The sequence below is a fragment of the Pavona decussata genome, unplaced genomic scaffold (assembly GCF_977016875.1).
Source record: "Pavona decussata unplaced genomic scaffold, jaPavDecu1.1 SCAFFOLD_87, whole genome shotgun sequence".
Taxonomy (NCBI): Eukaryota; Metazoa; Cnidaria; class Anthozoa; order Scleractinia; family Agariciidae; genus Pavona; species Pavona decussata.
In genome coordinates this window covers 1,892,501-1,907,264 of record NW_028145504.1, presented here as the reverse complement: position 1 = coordinate 1,907,264, position 14,764 = coordinate 1,892,501, and the positions used below count along the sequence as shown (strand labels likewise).

The following is a 14,764-nucleotide window of genomic DNA, read 5'->3' as shown; positions in this document are numbered from 1 at the left end:
GCGTCGCAACGTGGGGTTGTCAGAAGGTTTCTGTAGAGAAAGAACACTAAACTCGCTTAAAACGGCCACAAATTAATTCCAAATTACACCGACGACACATAAGCAACCAGACTTTGAGGTACGTTAAAGTTTATACCACATGTATGACTCATTTTTTTTTCGCATTTTGAGAGCTGAAGAGAATTTCCACACAAAGTCTGTAAATTCGACATCAGGTTCTTGTCATCAGATACTGAGCTTGGGCGGCCTGTCATTGCTAAAACGGCAAACGAGTGCAGTAGAATCTCGATTTAACGAACCTCTGTATAACGAAGTACTCGGTATAATGAAATATAACGAAATTCTCTAGCCCGACCTTTTAAAATGCATGGAACAGAACCTCGATACAACGGACCCTCGATATAACGAACCAATTTCCCTTATCCCTTGGCACTTCGTTAAATCGATGTTCCACTGTAGAACATGATAGTTTTCATATGCAATACCATAAAATGACAAAGCATTCTTTTGAGAGTATAGCTATTCTTCATGCTTCTGACGGGATAAATCAAAACAAATTGAAAATCAGAGAATACACAACTAGTTTAACTGTGTCATTGGATAGGACGGCTGGATGCGCAGCTGAAATGTCCAAATGAAGGTAGCCCAAAGTTGTTGAACTCATTCTCCTCATACTTCCTGGCTATCGGAGTCCCATTTTAGACACTGAAAAAAAAGTTGAATGCAAAGATTGGAAAAAAGCTCTGTGAAGCCAAGGGTAAGTAAGTTTAGACATTAAAGAGGGTGGTGTTGGTGGGAAGGGAATGGAAGGGGATGTGGAACAGGCAAAGAGAGGGGCTTATTATAGGGTGAGAGGCTTATTCTGAACAAAACCTAAGTTCCATTACTTAACGTTTTGAAACATAACGATGTCATTTATATCTTAGCAAAATAATATACCTGCACAATTAAAGAACAAATTTTAGTGCAAGGTTGACATCGACGCAAATTTTAGTTTTGACCATTGTTCGTGCCATTTGTCAGCATTCCGTTTTTGTTTTCTATCATTTAAATTCACATTACAGTATTTATCACTTTGTGGGGGAGAATCATTGCGGAGAACTGTTTCGTGTCAGTATGAAAACGTTTTTTTGTTTTTTCGCATGACCTTCGAATCTCACACGTCTAGCTTAGCTTAGTGACCATACCTGAATCTCAGATAAATGGGGACCGTGTGTAAGTTTGGATGTGTGGCTCAAAGTGCAAACGTCAGAATCAAGATGTTTTCAAAAATTGATTGCTCTTATTACATCATATTCAGGGTGTCATCGAAAAATGGTAATTGACCAAGGCTTATTTTCTTTTTTTTTAGAAGACGACGGGTTTCAAACTCTCAGGCGAAGTATGTCCGTCCAGTCGACAGGGGATACCGAGGACGGAGGTAAGAACTCTCTGTCTGTGTCTCTTTTTTTCTCTTTCTTCTATCTTTGTCTGTCTGTCTGTCCGTCCGTCTACCAACAACAACAGGGAGGCTTTTCAGGAACTACTTTTCGCGGGTTCACTGAGGCAGCGACTATGTCCACCAAACGTTCTGAGAAATCATAGCGTCCGAAGTAATTCAAAGCTACCCACTTTATGGGGGAGAGGACGGGTATTTAGTTGGGAATCGAAAGGGGTCTTAACAAACCGATGACAGTAAGGGGTCAGTTTCTAAAGAAACTGTAATGCTGTGTCGGTGGGGAGTGGAAACAGAGCGAGTCCAAAGTTAGCGAGTGATTCTATCTAACGAGGGGCTAACGCTAAAAACGTCAAACAGTCATTGACGGTAAGCTATTGAGATGTCCCTTTTTTTCTTTTTGGAACATTTTTCAATTTAAACTAACCATACGTTAACCATGGTATTCGATGTTGTATTTCCAACAGGTCGAAAAAGAAGAGACGCAGAACCAGATGTTAAAGGTATGATGCACATGATTTGGGAGTTGGTGACAAATTTAACGTCAGTGTATTGCCCGTTAACTCACCTCTCTAGCAAAGGTTTCCACTAATGATTGGAGAAACCTGCCATTGCTTAAATGTGACTGTGGTACCAGTCTTACTTGGCGTTTATTTTTTACATCGACTTACTTTATTGCTAATATTAATCGCCTCGCTTGTTGTTATTAATTATTAATCAGGTTTTATTGCAATGTAGGCAGAATTAAAGTATTTTGATATTTAGTCTAAAGAGAGGACTATGCGTAATTTTAATCATTTTCAGAAATAATAATAGTAGTGATATAAATTGGAAGCAAAGGAAGATCTTGAAAATACCAAAGTCGATAACTGTAAACTTGTCAACTATAGAGTGTGTGCACGGCGGCCATGTTGGAGGACTAAAACAATAGAAGATATTTGCATGTTAATAACCTCTTACTAACCGAGCGCGAGGGCCGTACTGGGGAATATTGGCCCGAGGTTGTGGCAGCGCTCGGTCCGTACAAAAACGACCGAGGGCCAATATTCCCCAGTACGGCTCGAGCAAGCTAGGCTAGTAAGTAGTTTATTATATGGCACTCGGAGCAAACTTGTTTATTTATAAAAACGCACTTCCGGTCACTTGAATTCAAAGGGTTTCCCGCGTGACGTTTTTTTGATGACGCGAGCAACCCAGAAAGAACAAGGTTCGGTACCACGAGTTTGAAAGCAAATTTACTGAACGTTTACATGTAATCATGTTGATTATAGAAAAGACTTCAAAAACGATTTGTAGCGGAATTTGACGAAAATCTTAACAGTTGCGGTTTGTTTTTGAGACTCAAAAAACTGGTTTCGTCGAAACTTTACTAGCCCATCACAAAGTACTGAGAAACGGTTGCTGTGGAAATCACATTCAACTTTAAAAGGAGCAGCATAAAGTCAATCGTCCTCATCGCTCTCATCTCTGGCTTGGAAACCCAAGTGTAGGGATAAAAACCACCACACAGCTCTTTGAAGTGCAACTGTATTGGAGTCGCCGAATTCTCTGGCCTAAAAAAGAGTATCTTCTTCGTTTTCGTCAATCGCCTGAGCGGCTGGCAGCTTGTTTCTTCTGTCGTGTTCACTTGTGAACTAGTGACTTGTGATTTACAGCTAGGACTCCTTTCGATTTTTCAAACTCATTGTCCTTGAGTATGTTGAATGGATATTTCTTCTCAGATAAGTATCGCTGTATTTTGCGCTGAAAACTGGAAAATGTTGCTGGCTCGTATTCACCTTTTCCTGTGTACGTTCATAAAAAATTGACGAAAGGTGGTCAAGCTCGGACGCAGGTAGACTTTTAATTGTTTGACTATTTAAGCCATTAACTTCAATAAAACGGAGTAGCGTGATCATATTAGTAGACGTCTTCCTTTTGTGTTTTCACTACTCTGGATGTTTACGAAATCGTCAATGGCTTCGTGGCCTTCGCTGATGCCTGTTTCAGAGGTTTCTAGATCTTTGGGATAGTAAAATTTGCTTTGTAAATGATATTCTTCTTCTTCCATGTTGGAATCAGTCTTTTGGGTAGTTTCTTTGCAAAGAATGAAAGTATTTTCTTTTCGCAGTTTTAGCTGCAAATTTTCAAGTTTGCCGCTTGTCCTAAACAAAAATACACGGCTTATGACCGTTTCCACGGAAACGGTCCGTATGGTAAAATCCCGACCAAGAAAGAACCAATCAGATCGCGCGGATTTATCTCAAGACTACCTTGCCATATAATAATAGAATATATTTCCCAAAGGAAAATCATTGTATTGTTTTGGTCCTCCAACATGGCCGACGTGCACACACTCTATAGACTACCCAAACATCATATTGCATGTTTCAAATCCTACTTGAAACAAAAATTCTACCAACTGGATAAAAAGTTAATTGGGTATTATTTAAGTAAAGCCCGTCCGTGTGGTCACTTGAAGTAACCTTTTAGATGCATTGTACTCTTTATTTTTAAATACATTTTATATTTTTAAGAATATACTATACCTGAGTTTCTTAAAATGGATGAAGAAAGACCTTGGACTGTTCAAAAGATACAAGAAACCATCACAGCTCAAAACCTTTGCAAACTCCCCGAAGACGAAGATGAAGATTATATTGAGAGAATCTTTAAGGTAAGCGTCTAAAATTATTGGTAGTGTTGAATGATGTTATAGGAGGAGGCAGGGTGGCTTAGCGGTTAGGGCGCTGGCCTTGACTTTCGTAATGGGTCCCAGCTTTAAATCTTGCTTTAAAGTTTTTTTCAAGGTATTTTTGAGATCCAATCCCTCTTACCAATATAATTAATTAGTATCGAAAAGGAGGAAACATATCTCTTCTAATCCTCTACTTTTTCGAAAAGTGCTGTAATGTGATTGGCCATGCAGCTCGACAACTAATGAACCTGTAGAAAACTTCTGCTGACGGACAAGTTTAAGGTGGCTCACAACGGTTCCACCACCTCCCTATAGTTGTAATTTTATCGATCATTACTACCACACTTTATTAGTGCATATATAATAATAGAAACCAAATAGATGCCTAAACATTGGGAAACAAGTTATGGTCATTTGTTTGCCTTAGTAAGTAACCATTGTAACAGTATAACCTGTTGTCAACCTTTACTTTAGGTTTAGGTGAATCTAATTCAAAAAACAAGTTCGGTGACCCTCATATTTTACTTTCAGATAATAATTAGCATGTAAAGACGAAACTTTTTGCAAAACTTAAAAAATTGTAGGGAGGGATTCAGAGAGACCTCAATTAAATCAAAAATTTAAGATGGCTTTGAACCCCTTCATACAGTTATTTAAAACGTTGCTAAATGTTGCATCTTGACATGATGGTTACAATTCGAAAGTAAAGATGGGGTCAACGAGGCAATTGGTAAGTGGTAATATTAAAGCTTTTAAACTTAAAATGGCTGGAAAGTGCTGGAAACACGTTAAAAACTTTAGGGTAATCTGAATAGACTGAGAATGAAGTGGGCGCGGTTGCCTGCTAGATTTAAAAACATATTAAATCATGGATCTGGAAAAAACGTTCAGACAGTTGATAGAAATAACTAATTTTTACACGAGGCTGGAGTGAGCTAAAAGCATTCGATCATAGTTTTAACGCAACAGTATTTATGTGTTATTTACTATTTTTGTTAAAATTATTATAAGTAGTATTGATAGCACAGACGTGGGCCGAACCATAGAATAGGCTGCGAATCCTGAAGCGATTAGCATTAAATCGCTTTCACAAAAGTAAACCAAACAAACAAATGAACTAAAAAACAAACAAAAACAAATATAATAAAAAATAATAAATAATTAACAGTTAAAATTACGCGAATTATTTCTTATTTGATGGAATAAATCTACTATAACCAGGTGAGCAAGAAGCTTGAGGAGCTGGCTGAAAAAACCACTGAAAATACCGAGTTCTTGCAAAACCACGCTGAGAAGGTCGCGAAGTTTGCTGTGGAGTTGCTGGATCAAGTGCACACAAAAGAAGAAGCCAACATCAAGGACGAGGATGGTGATGGTGATCGTTATGGATCTTTGTTCAGTGAAATTACGAGAAAAGCAATTATTTATGGGCAAAAGAAGGTACGTGCCTATTGCACTTTCGCCGATAGCCAGAATCAGTGCCTCATCCTTTGCTTTCATACTTGTACTAGACGGATAACAATTGAAACGTGATGCCCGAGGCCACCCATCTACTTATCGCTAACTTCTTGCGACCTCTTTCTCTAGATAAACTAAAATTTTCTTTATGACCCTGATTATTGCATTGCATTGCATTGAGATTTTCTGAGTCACTTAACACTTCTTTCTCTTCAAACATTTTTCTGGCTTCAAAGGAATTACGAAGAGGAGAGTAAATTTAAAACTTTCCCTCCAGGTTTGTTAGAGAACAAGATGACTGTTTAAACCAAGTATAGGGTTAAATAACATTAATCCAAAGCCAACAGTTTCAGTAACAACATTTTAGTGTCTAAAATAATCTTGTTAGTATAGAGGTCGAAACTTTGACGGTCAACGAGGAAAAATGTTGCAATCAAAAACCTTTTTCTATTTTCTTGCAGTTTGTATCCCATCCATTTTTGTTCAAAAGAGTGAAGATGAGGTGGCAAAGGGGATCACCTTTTAGTTCGGCTGGAGTACTACACACTCTTGGGTGGTTGTTAGTTATTGTGCTGGAGACAACCTTAACCCCTCTTCTGCTTCCACTGATTGGGTATACTTCTTACATAGACCAGAAAAAACGTCCCAATCAGATGAAATCTCAGAACAAAGATCAAAGGACAAAAAAGCGAGAGACGACTACTGAAGATGGAGGTGGCGTAAAAAAGCAACCAGGGAGGAGTTTCGGTATGAGAACGTCAACTTTTTAATCATCATCATCATCATCATCATCATCATCATCATCATCATCATCATCATCATCATCACCAATAATTATTCAACGAGCTCACGTTGGATATCAGATGATAGATAGCCAACGAGGAGCGTGGTGCCGAGATCGCTATAGTCGTCTCGTATCCAACAAGCGCGAGTGAAATAAAACGGTCTAGAAACATTGCTAGATCTGGCCAATTTCGCTTTGCAAGAACAACTAGGAGACAATTTAATGATAGCTATTTCTCGGGTGTGGTATAATGGCTCATATATCATGGCCGTTAAGCCAATGTATTCCCCGGAGTTGCATGATAAAGTGATCCAGTTGATAATTATCATAATCATACCAAACTATGATGGCATAGACCTCAGTCGGCCTCGATGTTTGACACGCCATAAAAAAAGAACTTGCATTTAGCCGACTAACACCTCCCATAAGATGGCTCCCACGCCGATGACTCCATCTTGCTGGCCGGTAGCTCTGTTTGTTTGAGGCATTGCCTAGCAAGGGTCAACTCAACAGTATTCGCGTTTTATTCTTGACTCCCTACCTTATTCCCTTTCACTAAAAAACTTTTCCTAAACCGTACACTTGCTTCTTCTAATGTTCCAGTACCTGTGCAGTCCCAGTCTGACAACAGCAAACGCTGACCAACTCGATTGCCTCCCAGACCTCTACTCCTAACAGCTTGATAAGCAGCTTACGAAAGGCGTGTGCATTGGTTTTTTCGGCTCCGGGTGGTTCCGGGCCTCCCCTAACCTAACCCCTGTAGTTTAGCATTCAGAAGTAGTTGGCCTTTGGCAGGGTAGCGGTGCCCTACCGCTCACATCCTCTCTCTAACTTTCAACGTTGATTACATATGGTAACCGTTTATTTCCAATTTTTACTTAGCTTTTTGCCGCCCCTGAAGAAGGTTAGTATTGCCTAACCGAAATATTGGGTAATAAAATTATTTTAGCTGTCCGATCAGCCTTGCATTTAATTTTACGTTTTATAAGAACATTCCACCCGTTTTCGGAACAAATCTGATTGTAACTGCTGTTTTTTTCCATTCCACAGAAATGTACTTTAATTACATCAACACTCCTTTGGTGATCTTCATTAAGACTGAATTTATGAAAATGGTCTTCATTGCACTTCACTGCCGGATATGCATTCTGGGTTCCTCTGTTTTTCCAATTATCGAGGAATATCTGGTTTTTATTTTCTTCATGGCAGTGATGCTTAGCGAGTACGAACAGTGGAGATCATCGGCACCTGAAATCCGGAAAAAAATCTATTTTAGGTAGGTAAAACTAAGAACCGTACCGGGTTCCACAATTTCCGGAACGAAACTCCTTATTCTGTGACATTGTCAACTAGGAGAAGAACTTATCCCCTAGACTGGATTGATTGGTGAACATACTTCCATTCCAAACATTTTTTGAGGTTTCTATAATTATTGGATTTAAATTCAACATTCCCTGTTTTCAAGAGTAAATTGAAAAGGGCAGTGTTTGTAACCAGAAAAAACAACTTAGGCACAACCTCTGCACTATTTCCCTGCGTAGACAATCGAAAGGAAGCGAGCAAAATATAGTCCATGAAATTAACGCGAATTTTTAAATTTGCGTTAATTTAAGTCGCATTATTTTTTTAGCATTAATTAAGTGGTGCTTCAATTTCTGCGTTCTCATTTAATTTTAGGCCCATATTCTCGATACATTCTTGAAAGAAAAAAGCATTGTTTTTATCAGGGTGGATACTCGTCGGTGTCGTGGAAACTATGAAAAACACTTGAAGAGGCCAAGTCCTTTTCTTTACTTCTACGTATTGGGGCAATTCCACGAACATGGTTTGCATTTCAATTTTTTTCAAATTCGTGTTAAAATAAATTTGTTCCCGTTGACTGAACAAGTTCAGTCCGTTTTTTGTGTAATTTGCGTTAATTTACCTCATTTTGATTTTTTAGCAGCTCTTTCTGTTAATTTCCTTTATTGAAAAGAAATGTTTGCTTAAATTCGCATTAATTTAAGTCGGGTTAATTAATTTCGAATACCTTAATTAACACGAGCGTTAATATCCTATAATGAGTAGTTATGTATTCGAACATAATCCAACTGTAACTTGTGGGTGCACGGGAGTACAATTACCGAACTCAGTCGAACAGAATCGAACTAAATCGAAGCGATTAGTTTGATTCTGTTCCGTATATGTAATTGCTGAATAGAATTAAGGCTTAATTTTCATGCATATTATCAAATTTGCGAAAACATGGACTGCCAGAATCCTGAGAAAACTTCTGGACGCGTAATATTAATGACAGTTAGCAAAGGAAAGAACAGAAGGTCCAGAGCATTCTAGGGCACAGGTGGTGGCCCGATGTTCTGGAAATGACTTAATGCGCGAGTAGTGTCTGATTAACACATAGAAACCAATACCACTACGACTACCACTACCACTACCACTACTAAGCAGTTGCGAAAAGAAAGCCTGAAAAAAATTCAGGCTTGAACGGGATTTAAACCCGTGACCTCTGCAATGCCGGTGCTGTGCTTTACCAACTAAGCTATCAAGCCAACTGGGAGCTGGTCATGTTGTGAGTTCTTCATATACCAATGAAAGATGAATAAATAAATGTAAATATATAAAACATATATTTTGAACTGTGGATGAAAGATCAAATGGAAGAAAGATCCTCATAGTTAGTACGCAACTTAAAGAATTGCTAGAATTCACACTTGAATATTTTTTCAGGCTTTCTTATCACAACTGCCACCAACACCATTACTACTACTACTACTATTACTACTACTACTACTACTACTACTACTACTACTACTACTACTACTACTACTACTACTACTACTACTACTACTACTACTACTACTACTACTACTACTACTACTACTACTACTACTACTATCGCCACCACCACCACTTATGCTACTAATACTACTTCTACTTAATAAAAATTAATATTTGCAGAGATATGTGGAACTGGGTTGATCTGTTAACCATGGCTATTTATATCATCATCATCATCCTCCGAGTTACCGTTATCATCCGCGGCGGGGATCCATTGAACAATCGTTTACTGGAGATCCTTAATTACTTCTACGGCTTCAACACCATGTTTCTGATTCTTCGCTTTTCCAGTCTCTTGGAACTTAGTTCTGTCTTTGGTCCACTGCAGTTAGCATTATTTAGAATGTGTGTCGATTTGGTCACTATTCTTGTGCAGTTTGCATTCGTGATCGCTGCATTCTCGGTGGCCTTGGCAAAGATTTTCTCAGCCGAGATGTCATTTCTAATTTCAAGCAACATTAAAACAGAGGAAACTGCTACAGGATACACACCGTAAGTTACCTTTATACCGATATCCCGGAAAAAATATAGTGTAACATTATATTGAAAAAGGGAAACACTATGTTAGACAATTTTCCCTAAACTAGGTAGCTAAAACGAAAAAACAAAACGTGAGTGTTGATTTACAAAGTGCAGGCAAGAATAAGTCTAACGTATGCCTTGTAAATCTTACTATTGATAAAGTGATGTACATTATTTGGTGGTAGCTGAAACGAGGTGTATACTTGGAATCGATGATAGTTATGTATTTCTAAATTTGCCGAGTGTTTAAAGTTAGGGACCGTCGCGTTTGTCTGTTTTAAGGCATAAATATCTATATAAATATATAAATCGATTTTTGTCCTTTATTTCTCCACAAAGGTTTTGCTCTCAAGGGGCCTTCTTGTGGTAGGTACATATGGTGATATTTTATATGTGTGGTGATATTTTCTTTTGGGTTGTCTTGAACTGTTGAAAACGTACTCAAAACATTGTTCTGAAACGGACTAAGCTCTGTGGTGGGAACCTTGCAACACGAGCATCATGAAATGCGTCTCAATTTTGACTTTCCTTTTATTTGAATTCCGCGCTCTCGCCTGCGCGTTTTCGAATTTCAAACCCTGATCTCATCGCGCGTGTTTTCACTTGTCTTCCAATGATGAAGAGCTAATACTGAAACGTATTGAAGTTCTTCAAAATTTTGGCACTTCCCCATCCTTTGTCAAAAATTTATAATTTATAATCGTAAGCTGCGGTGCGCTTATGATTGACATAACCATAATGACTTACATGTTGACTGCATAATCAAGGAGATTCCTCTTCTTTCTTTTCTTTCTCCAGTCTCTACAAGGCCGCTAGACAGTTGGTCTGGTCTGTATTTGGAATCATGGAGCCGACAGATTTAGAATCACACACCACTTTGACTTCGGAAATTGTTGCAGTCCTGTACTTGATTTTTTTGATTTTGTCGGTGATCATGCTGGTTAACATCTTGGTGGCTTTATTAACAAATACTTATGAAAAATATCGGGTAAAGAACTATTTCTTTTAATCAAAATTAAACCTTAAACTAGCAGTGAACACCTTTAAGCGTGTGTTTACTGGATAGTGAAGTAAGTATATACTTGATAACTGTAACTGATAACTTGATATACTGATACACAAAAATCATCCTTAAGAATTTCGTAAAAAATGTACTTTATTGGGAAAATAGCGCATAAGAGAAAAAGCCATGAAGCCAGTGGAACAGCCAGCAAACACCCCTTCACTTTAAGATAATAATCTCTGCTTTTGCGTCAAGGTAAATTTCGTAAGATAAATAACTTTTATCTTTGCTCCAACATAAAAAGCCGACGTTTCGGCAATACGGTCATCGTCTCATACAAAAATAGCTTGTATTGGGCTTTGCTTCCTTTTCACGTTGTCGGGCCTTGTTAATCGTTTACCAAGTTGCGGATTGGTAATACGGATCCCGATCGCATCTCATTTAAAGGCACAAAAAAATGACTGTATTACCGACCGAGTTTCGTAACCCTATTGAAACCCAGAGGAGGAGTGTTGGCAGAATCTATCCGGAGAGACTCTGCAAGTGAGAGACACCAATGATGATAAATTTGGTATCATTGTATTACGTTTGTTTACTTTTAGTCAATTTAAGAGGTTTTATAATAATAAGAACTACAAGAAATGGGAGCCAAGAGGGCTGCCGCCTTGACGTAATCAGCTTATGTTGCGGACCTCAAAGGAAACAACAGTAGAAATTTATTTTAGTATGTTAAAATTACTAATCTCTGCTACTGCCATAGATCTCTTCTATCACAGAAGACGCTCTTCCCCTAGAAAGCCCGTTCTGGAAAGGGTTAATATGAACGTGAACACATGTGGTTTGTTTTAAAGGCAAAGCCAATTTTTTTAAACCTCACTTGTGTTGTTCTTTTGTGTGTGTGTTTGTTCCTTCTCCTCCGAGGAGACCTCTCAGTATAAGCCCGGGGGTTTCTTGAAGTCTCCTCGCCACTTCTTACTTCTTCTTTTACTATTATTATTTACTCTAAACTTATGTACGATCCAAGTCTATTATTCATTGTTATTTTCTATGTTTGTATGTCGTGGTGAATAAATAAATAAATAAATAAATAAATAAATAAATAAATAAATAAATAAATAAATAAATAAATAAATTGAGGCAATAAAACGCATATCGCTAAGTAAACAGACAAGAGCACTAGCATATTATTTCAGAGTAGCTGGTACAGCTGAGACGAGAGTAACCCGGCTAAAAGATGAGGTGCTCAGTATTGGAATTATTTTGTTGTCTTGTTTTTGTGCAGGTAATGGCTCAAATTAAATCGGAATACCAGCTTAGTATTAAAATAAACACGAGAAAAAAAAAAATTCACATTGGCTTTACCCGTTTTTATATTTTGTCACGGTGGTCCTTCTAACCGCAGTTACTGTTTTTTTTAACTGAACATTCTTTTCTTTTTCTTGTCGATTCATTAGACCAACTGGGAAGTTGAGTGGAAATTTGGGCTGGCCGTGTTGGAAGAGCAGTATGCCCGCAGGCATGCGATAGTTATACCATACAACTTACTCACATATCCAATCTTACAATTCTACTTCTCCAAGAATAAAGATACCCGAAAACAGGTATTTACTATTTTTTTAGATTACTTTAGTTTTGACTTTTGAGGCATTATGGTAATGATAATGATAAGAACGATTAAAAACAATATTGTAACCACAATAAAGACCATCCGAGAATCTATTGCAACTAAACAAATTTAGCTAAGCCAAATTTAGCCAAATTTAGCCAAATACATATTTAGCCAAGCATAAAAGCGGAGCTCCACAATTCCATTTTAAGAGCATTTATATACATACAGGTCTACTCATTGAATGAACGTAATAACACGTAATAACGTTACGGATTCCTCATCCTTCATGGAGTTATATCAGATATTTCAATTAACGTTGTCGGATCAAAGCTTTAAGCTAAAGGACAAGACCGAAAGGTAATATGGGTAGTTAATATAGTTTTGGAAGCGCGACAATTAGGATGAAAGAAAACACTGTAAACATTTGTTTGCGTGTTTTAACAGCTAAAAACAAAAACTCGCAGTATACAAATCATTGGCAATTTCTGAAAGTAGGGAATTTAAACAACGACAACGGCGACATCAACGAAAACGTCCCTTGAAAATATAACTTAATTTCATTTGTGCTACTTCGCCATTATTCCGACCCCTCCAACTTGTACAAAAACTACGAACTACACAGGAACCAAATTGATAGGCGTTGCATTCGAGTTAAGAGTAGAAAAATTCACCCGTCGTGTGTTCACGTTCTTTTCAGAAAGGCTTGAATTTAGTCATTTTACGTTCTTTTGCAGAGAACGACAGAAATGTACCAGAATTTAAAACGCACGTGCAGGACGATTGTTTTTCCTCATTAAACTTACTGTTTTGCGGCGTTGTTGCCGTCGCCGTCGTCGTTGCTTAAGTTCTGTGTGTCTTTTCGGGGTGTTTGTTTAAACACTGCTTCCTTTAATCGAAAATTCCACGTGCGGGTACATGGCCACTCTGTTTATCGGTCGTCCAATGGTGTTTGCTCTCACTTGTCCGAAATTTAAAACTTTTGCGACATAACGTTCGATAGTTCTTGGTGGCATCCTTAAAGCAGCTGCCACCTCATCCACTGGATATCCTAACATTTCTTTCATCCAAGTGGCTCACCATCGTCGATCTTCACTGAACAGGCGATACATAGCTCATTTTGATGAAATTTGTTGATAAAAAGTATCCCATATGACCTTGCGATCTTGTCTTTTAGTCTGATGCTTTAATCTGACAACGTTAATTGAAAAAGCTGTATCTTAAGTGCATATAAAGCAAACTGTTTACGCGTCAGTAAAAAAAAATGTTTTGAACCAGCTGTTCTTTTTGATCTTGCGAGATCACAGTGCTGAATTCCGATGACGTTCGAGAATATAAAATACTTGTGGATAAAAAAGTTAAGCTCTCCGGAAATATTTGACCTGTGGAAAGCTTGGAGTGGGTACAATAAGGAACATTTATTGATTGTTGCCGGAAAGAAAGCATTTGTAATAAACGTTAACAAAAGAAGAAATAAAGGAAAAACAAGGTTTGCTTATGGTTTGAAATATTTGAGCGTTTACTTTAAAATTAGGGCGTATTTACAAATATATGGGCTGCGAATGGTTTACACAAGTCTAACACAAAATATTCAAAAGAATTCATAACTCTGGGAATATTTTCCTAAAGAAATAATTCTAGTCTCTAAGTAAAATTTAAGAAAAGGAGAATATAGGAAAAATAATGTTTGGTTGTGGCCCGAAATATTTCAGTCAGCACTTTAAAATTAGAGCGTGTTCACAAATATGCGCTGCGAATGGCGAATGAATTACACAATTCCAACACAAAATGTTCAAAACAATTCATAACTCTGTGAATATTTCTGCTGCCGAAAAAATTCTAGCCTTTAAGTAAACGTTAACAAAATGAGAATATAGGTAAAATAATTTTTGGTTGTGCTCTGAAATATTTAAGCGTTTACTTTAAAATTAGGGCGTGTTTACAAATATATGCGCTGCGAATGAATTACACAAGTCCAAAACAAAATATTCCAACTGTGAATATTTCTCCTGAAGAAATAATTCTAGTCTCTAAGTAAATGTTCATGAAAGAAAAATATAGGAAAAAGAACTTTTGGCTTTCGCCCGAAATATTTCAGTGAGCGCTTAAAATTAAAGCGTGTTTACAAATACGCACTGCGAATGGCGAATGAATTACACAAGTCCAACATCAAATGTTCAAAACAATTCATAACCCTGTGAATAGCTCTGTGAATGTTCAAAATTTATTTATCCATGAGTATTTGTTGTATGGCAACGATTTTTAAATACTTAAGGGTATTTGTGTATTAATTTGTATGGAAATAGGCCTTATCACGGTTTTCGACGCCATTTTGACCAGTAGGCAAACACGTCTTGAAGTAACAGTGTTTGTATGGAAATCCGATGTCAAATAATTTTCATAAAAAATAAGTAACAACTGATATTTCGCCTGTCTGTTCG

General features: G+C 37.6%; 1 protein-coding gene across 1 annotated transcript in view; it reads left to right on the top strand.

Annotated features, from left to right (window-relative positions):
• The window catches only part of LOC146474718 (short transient receptor potential channel 5-like), an 89,255-nt gene that overhangs the window by 62,068 nt on the left and 12,423 nt on the right, over positions 1-14,764 (top strand). Inside the window, exons 6-15 of the mRNA XM_085116462.1 lie at positions 1,352-1,420; positions 1,903-1,938; positions 3,952-4,091; positions 5,334-5,552; positions 6,032-6,317; positions 7,405-7,630; positions 9,313-9,684; positions 10,054-10,080; positions 10,513-10,702; positions 12,172-12,318. Coding sequence (XP_084972588.1) covers positions 1,352-1,420; positions 1,903-1,938; positions 3,952-4,091; positions 5,334-5,552; positions 6,032-6,317; positions 7,405-7,630; positions 9,313-9,684; positions 10,054-10,080; positions 10,513-10,702; positions 12,172-12,318 — 1,712 coding nt within the window. The remainder of the gene's footprint in view (positions 1-1,351; positions 1,421-1,902; positions 1,939-3,951; positions 4,092-5,333; positions 5,553-6,031; positions 6,318-7,404; positions 7,631-9,312; positions 9,685-10,053; positions 10,081-10,512; positions 10,703-12,171; positions 12,319-14,764) is intronic.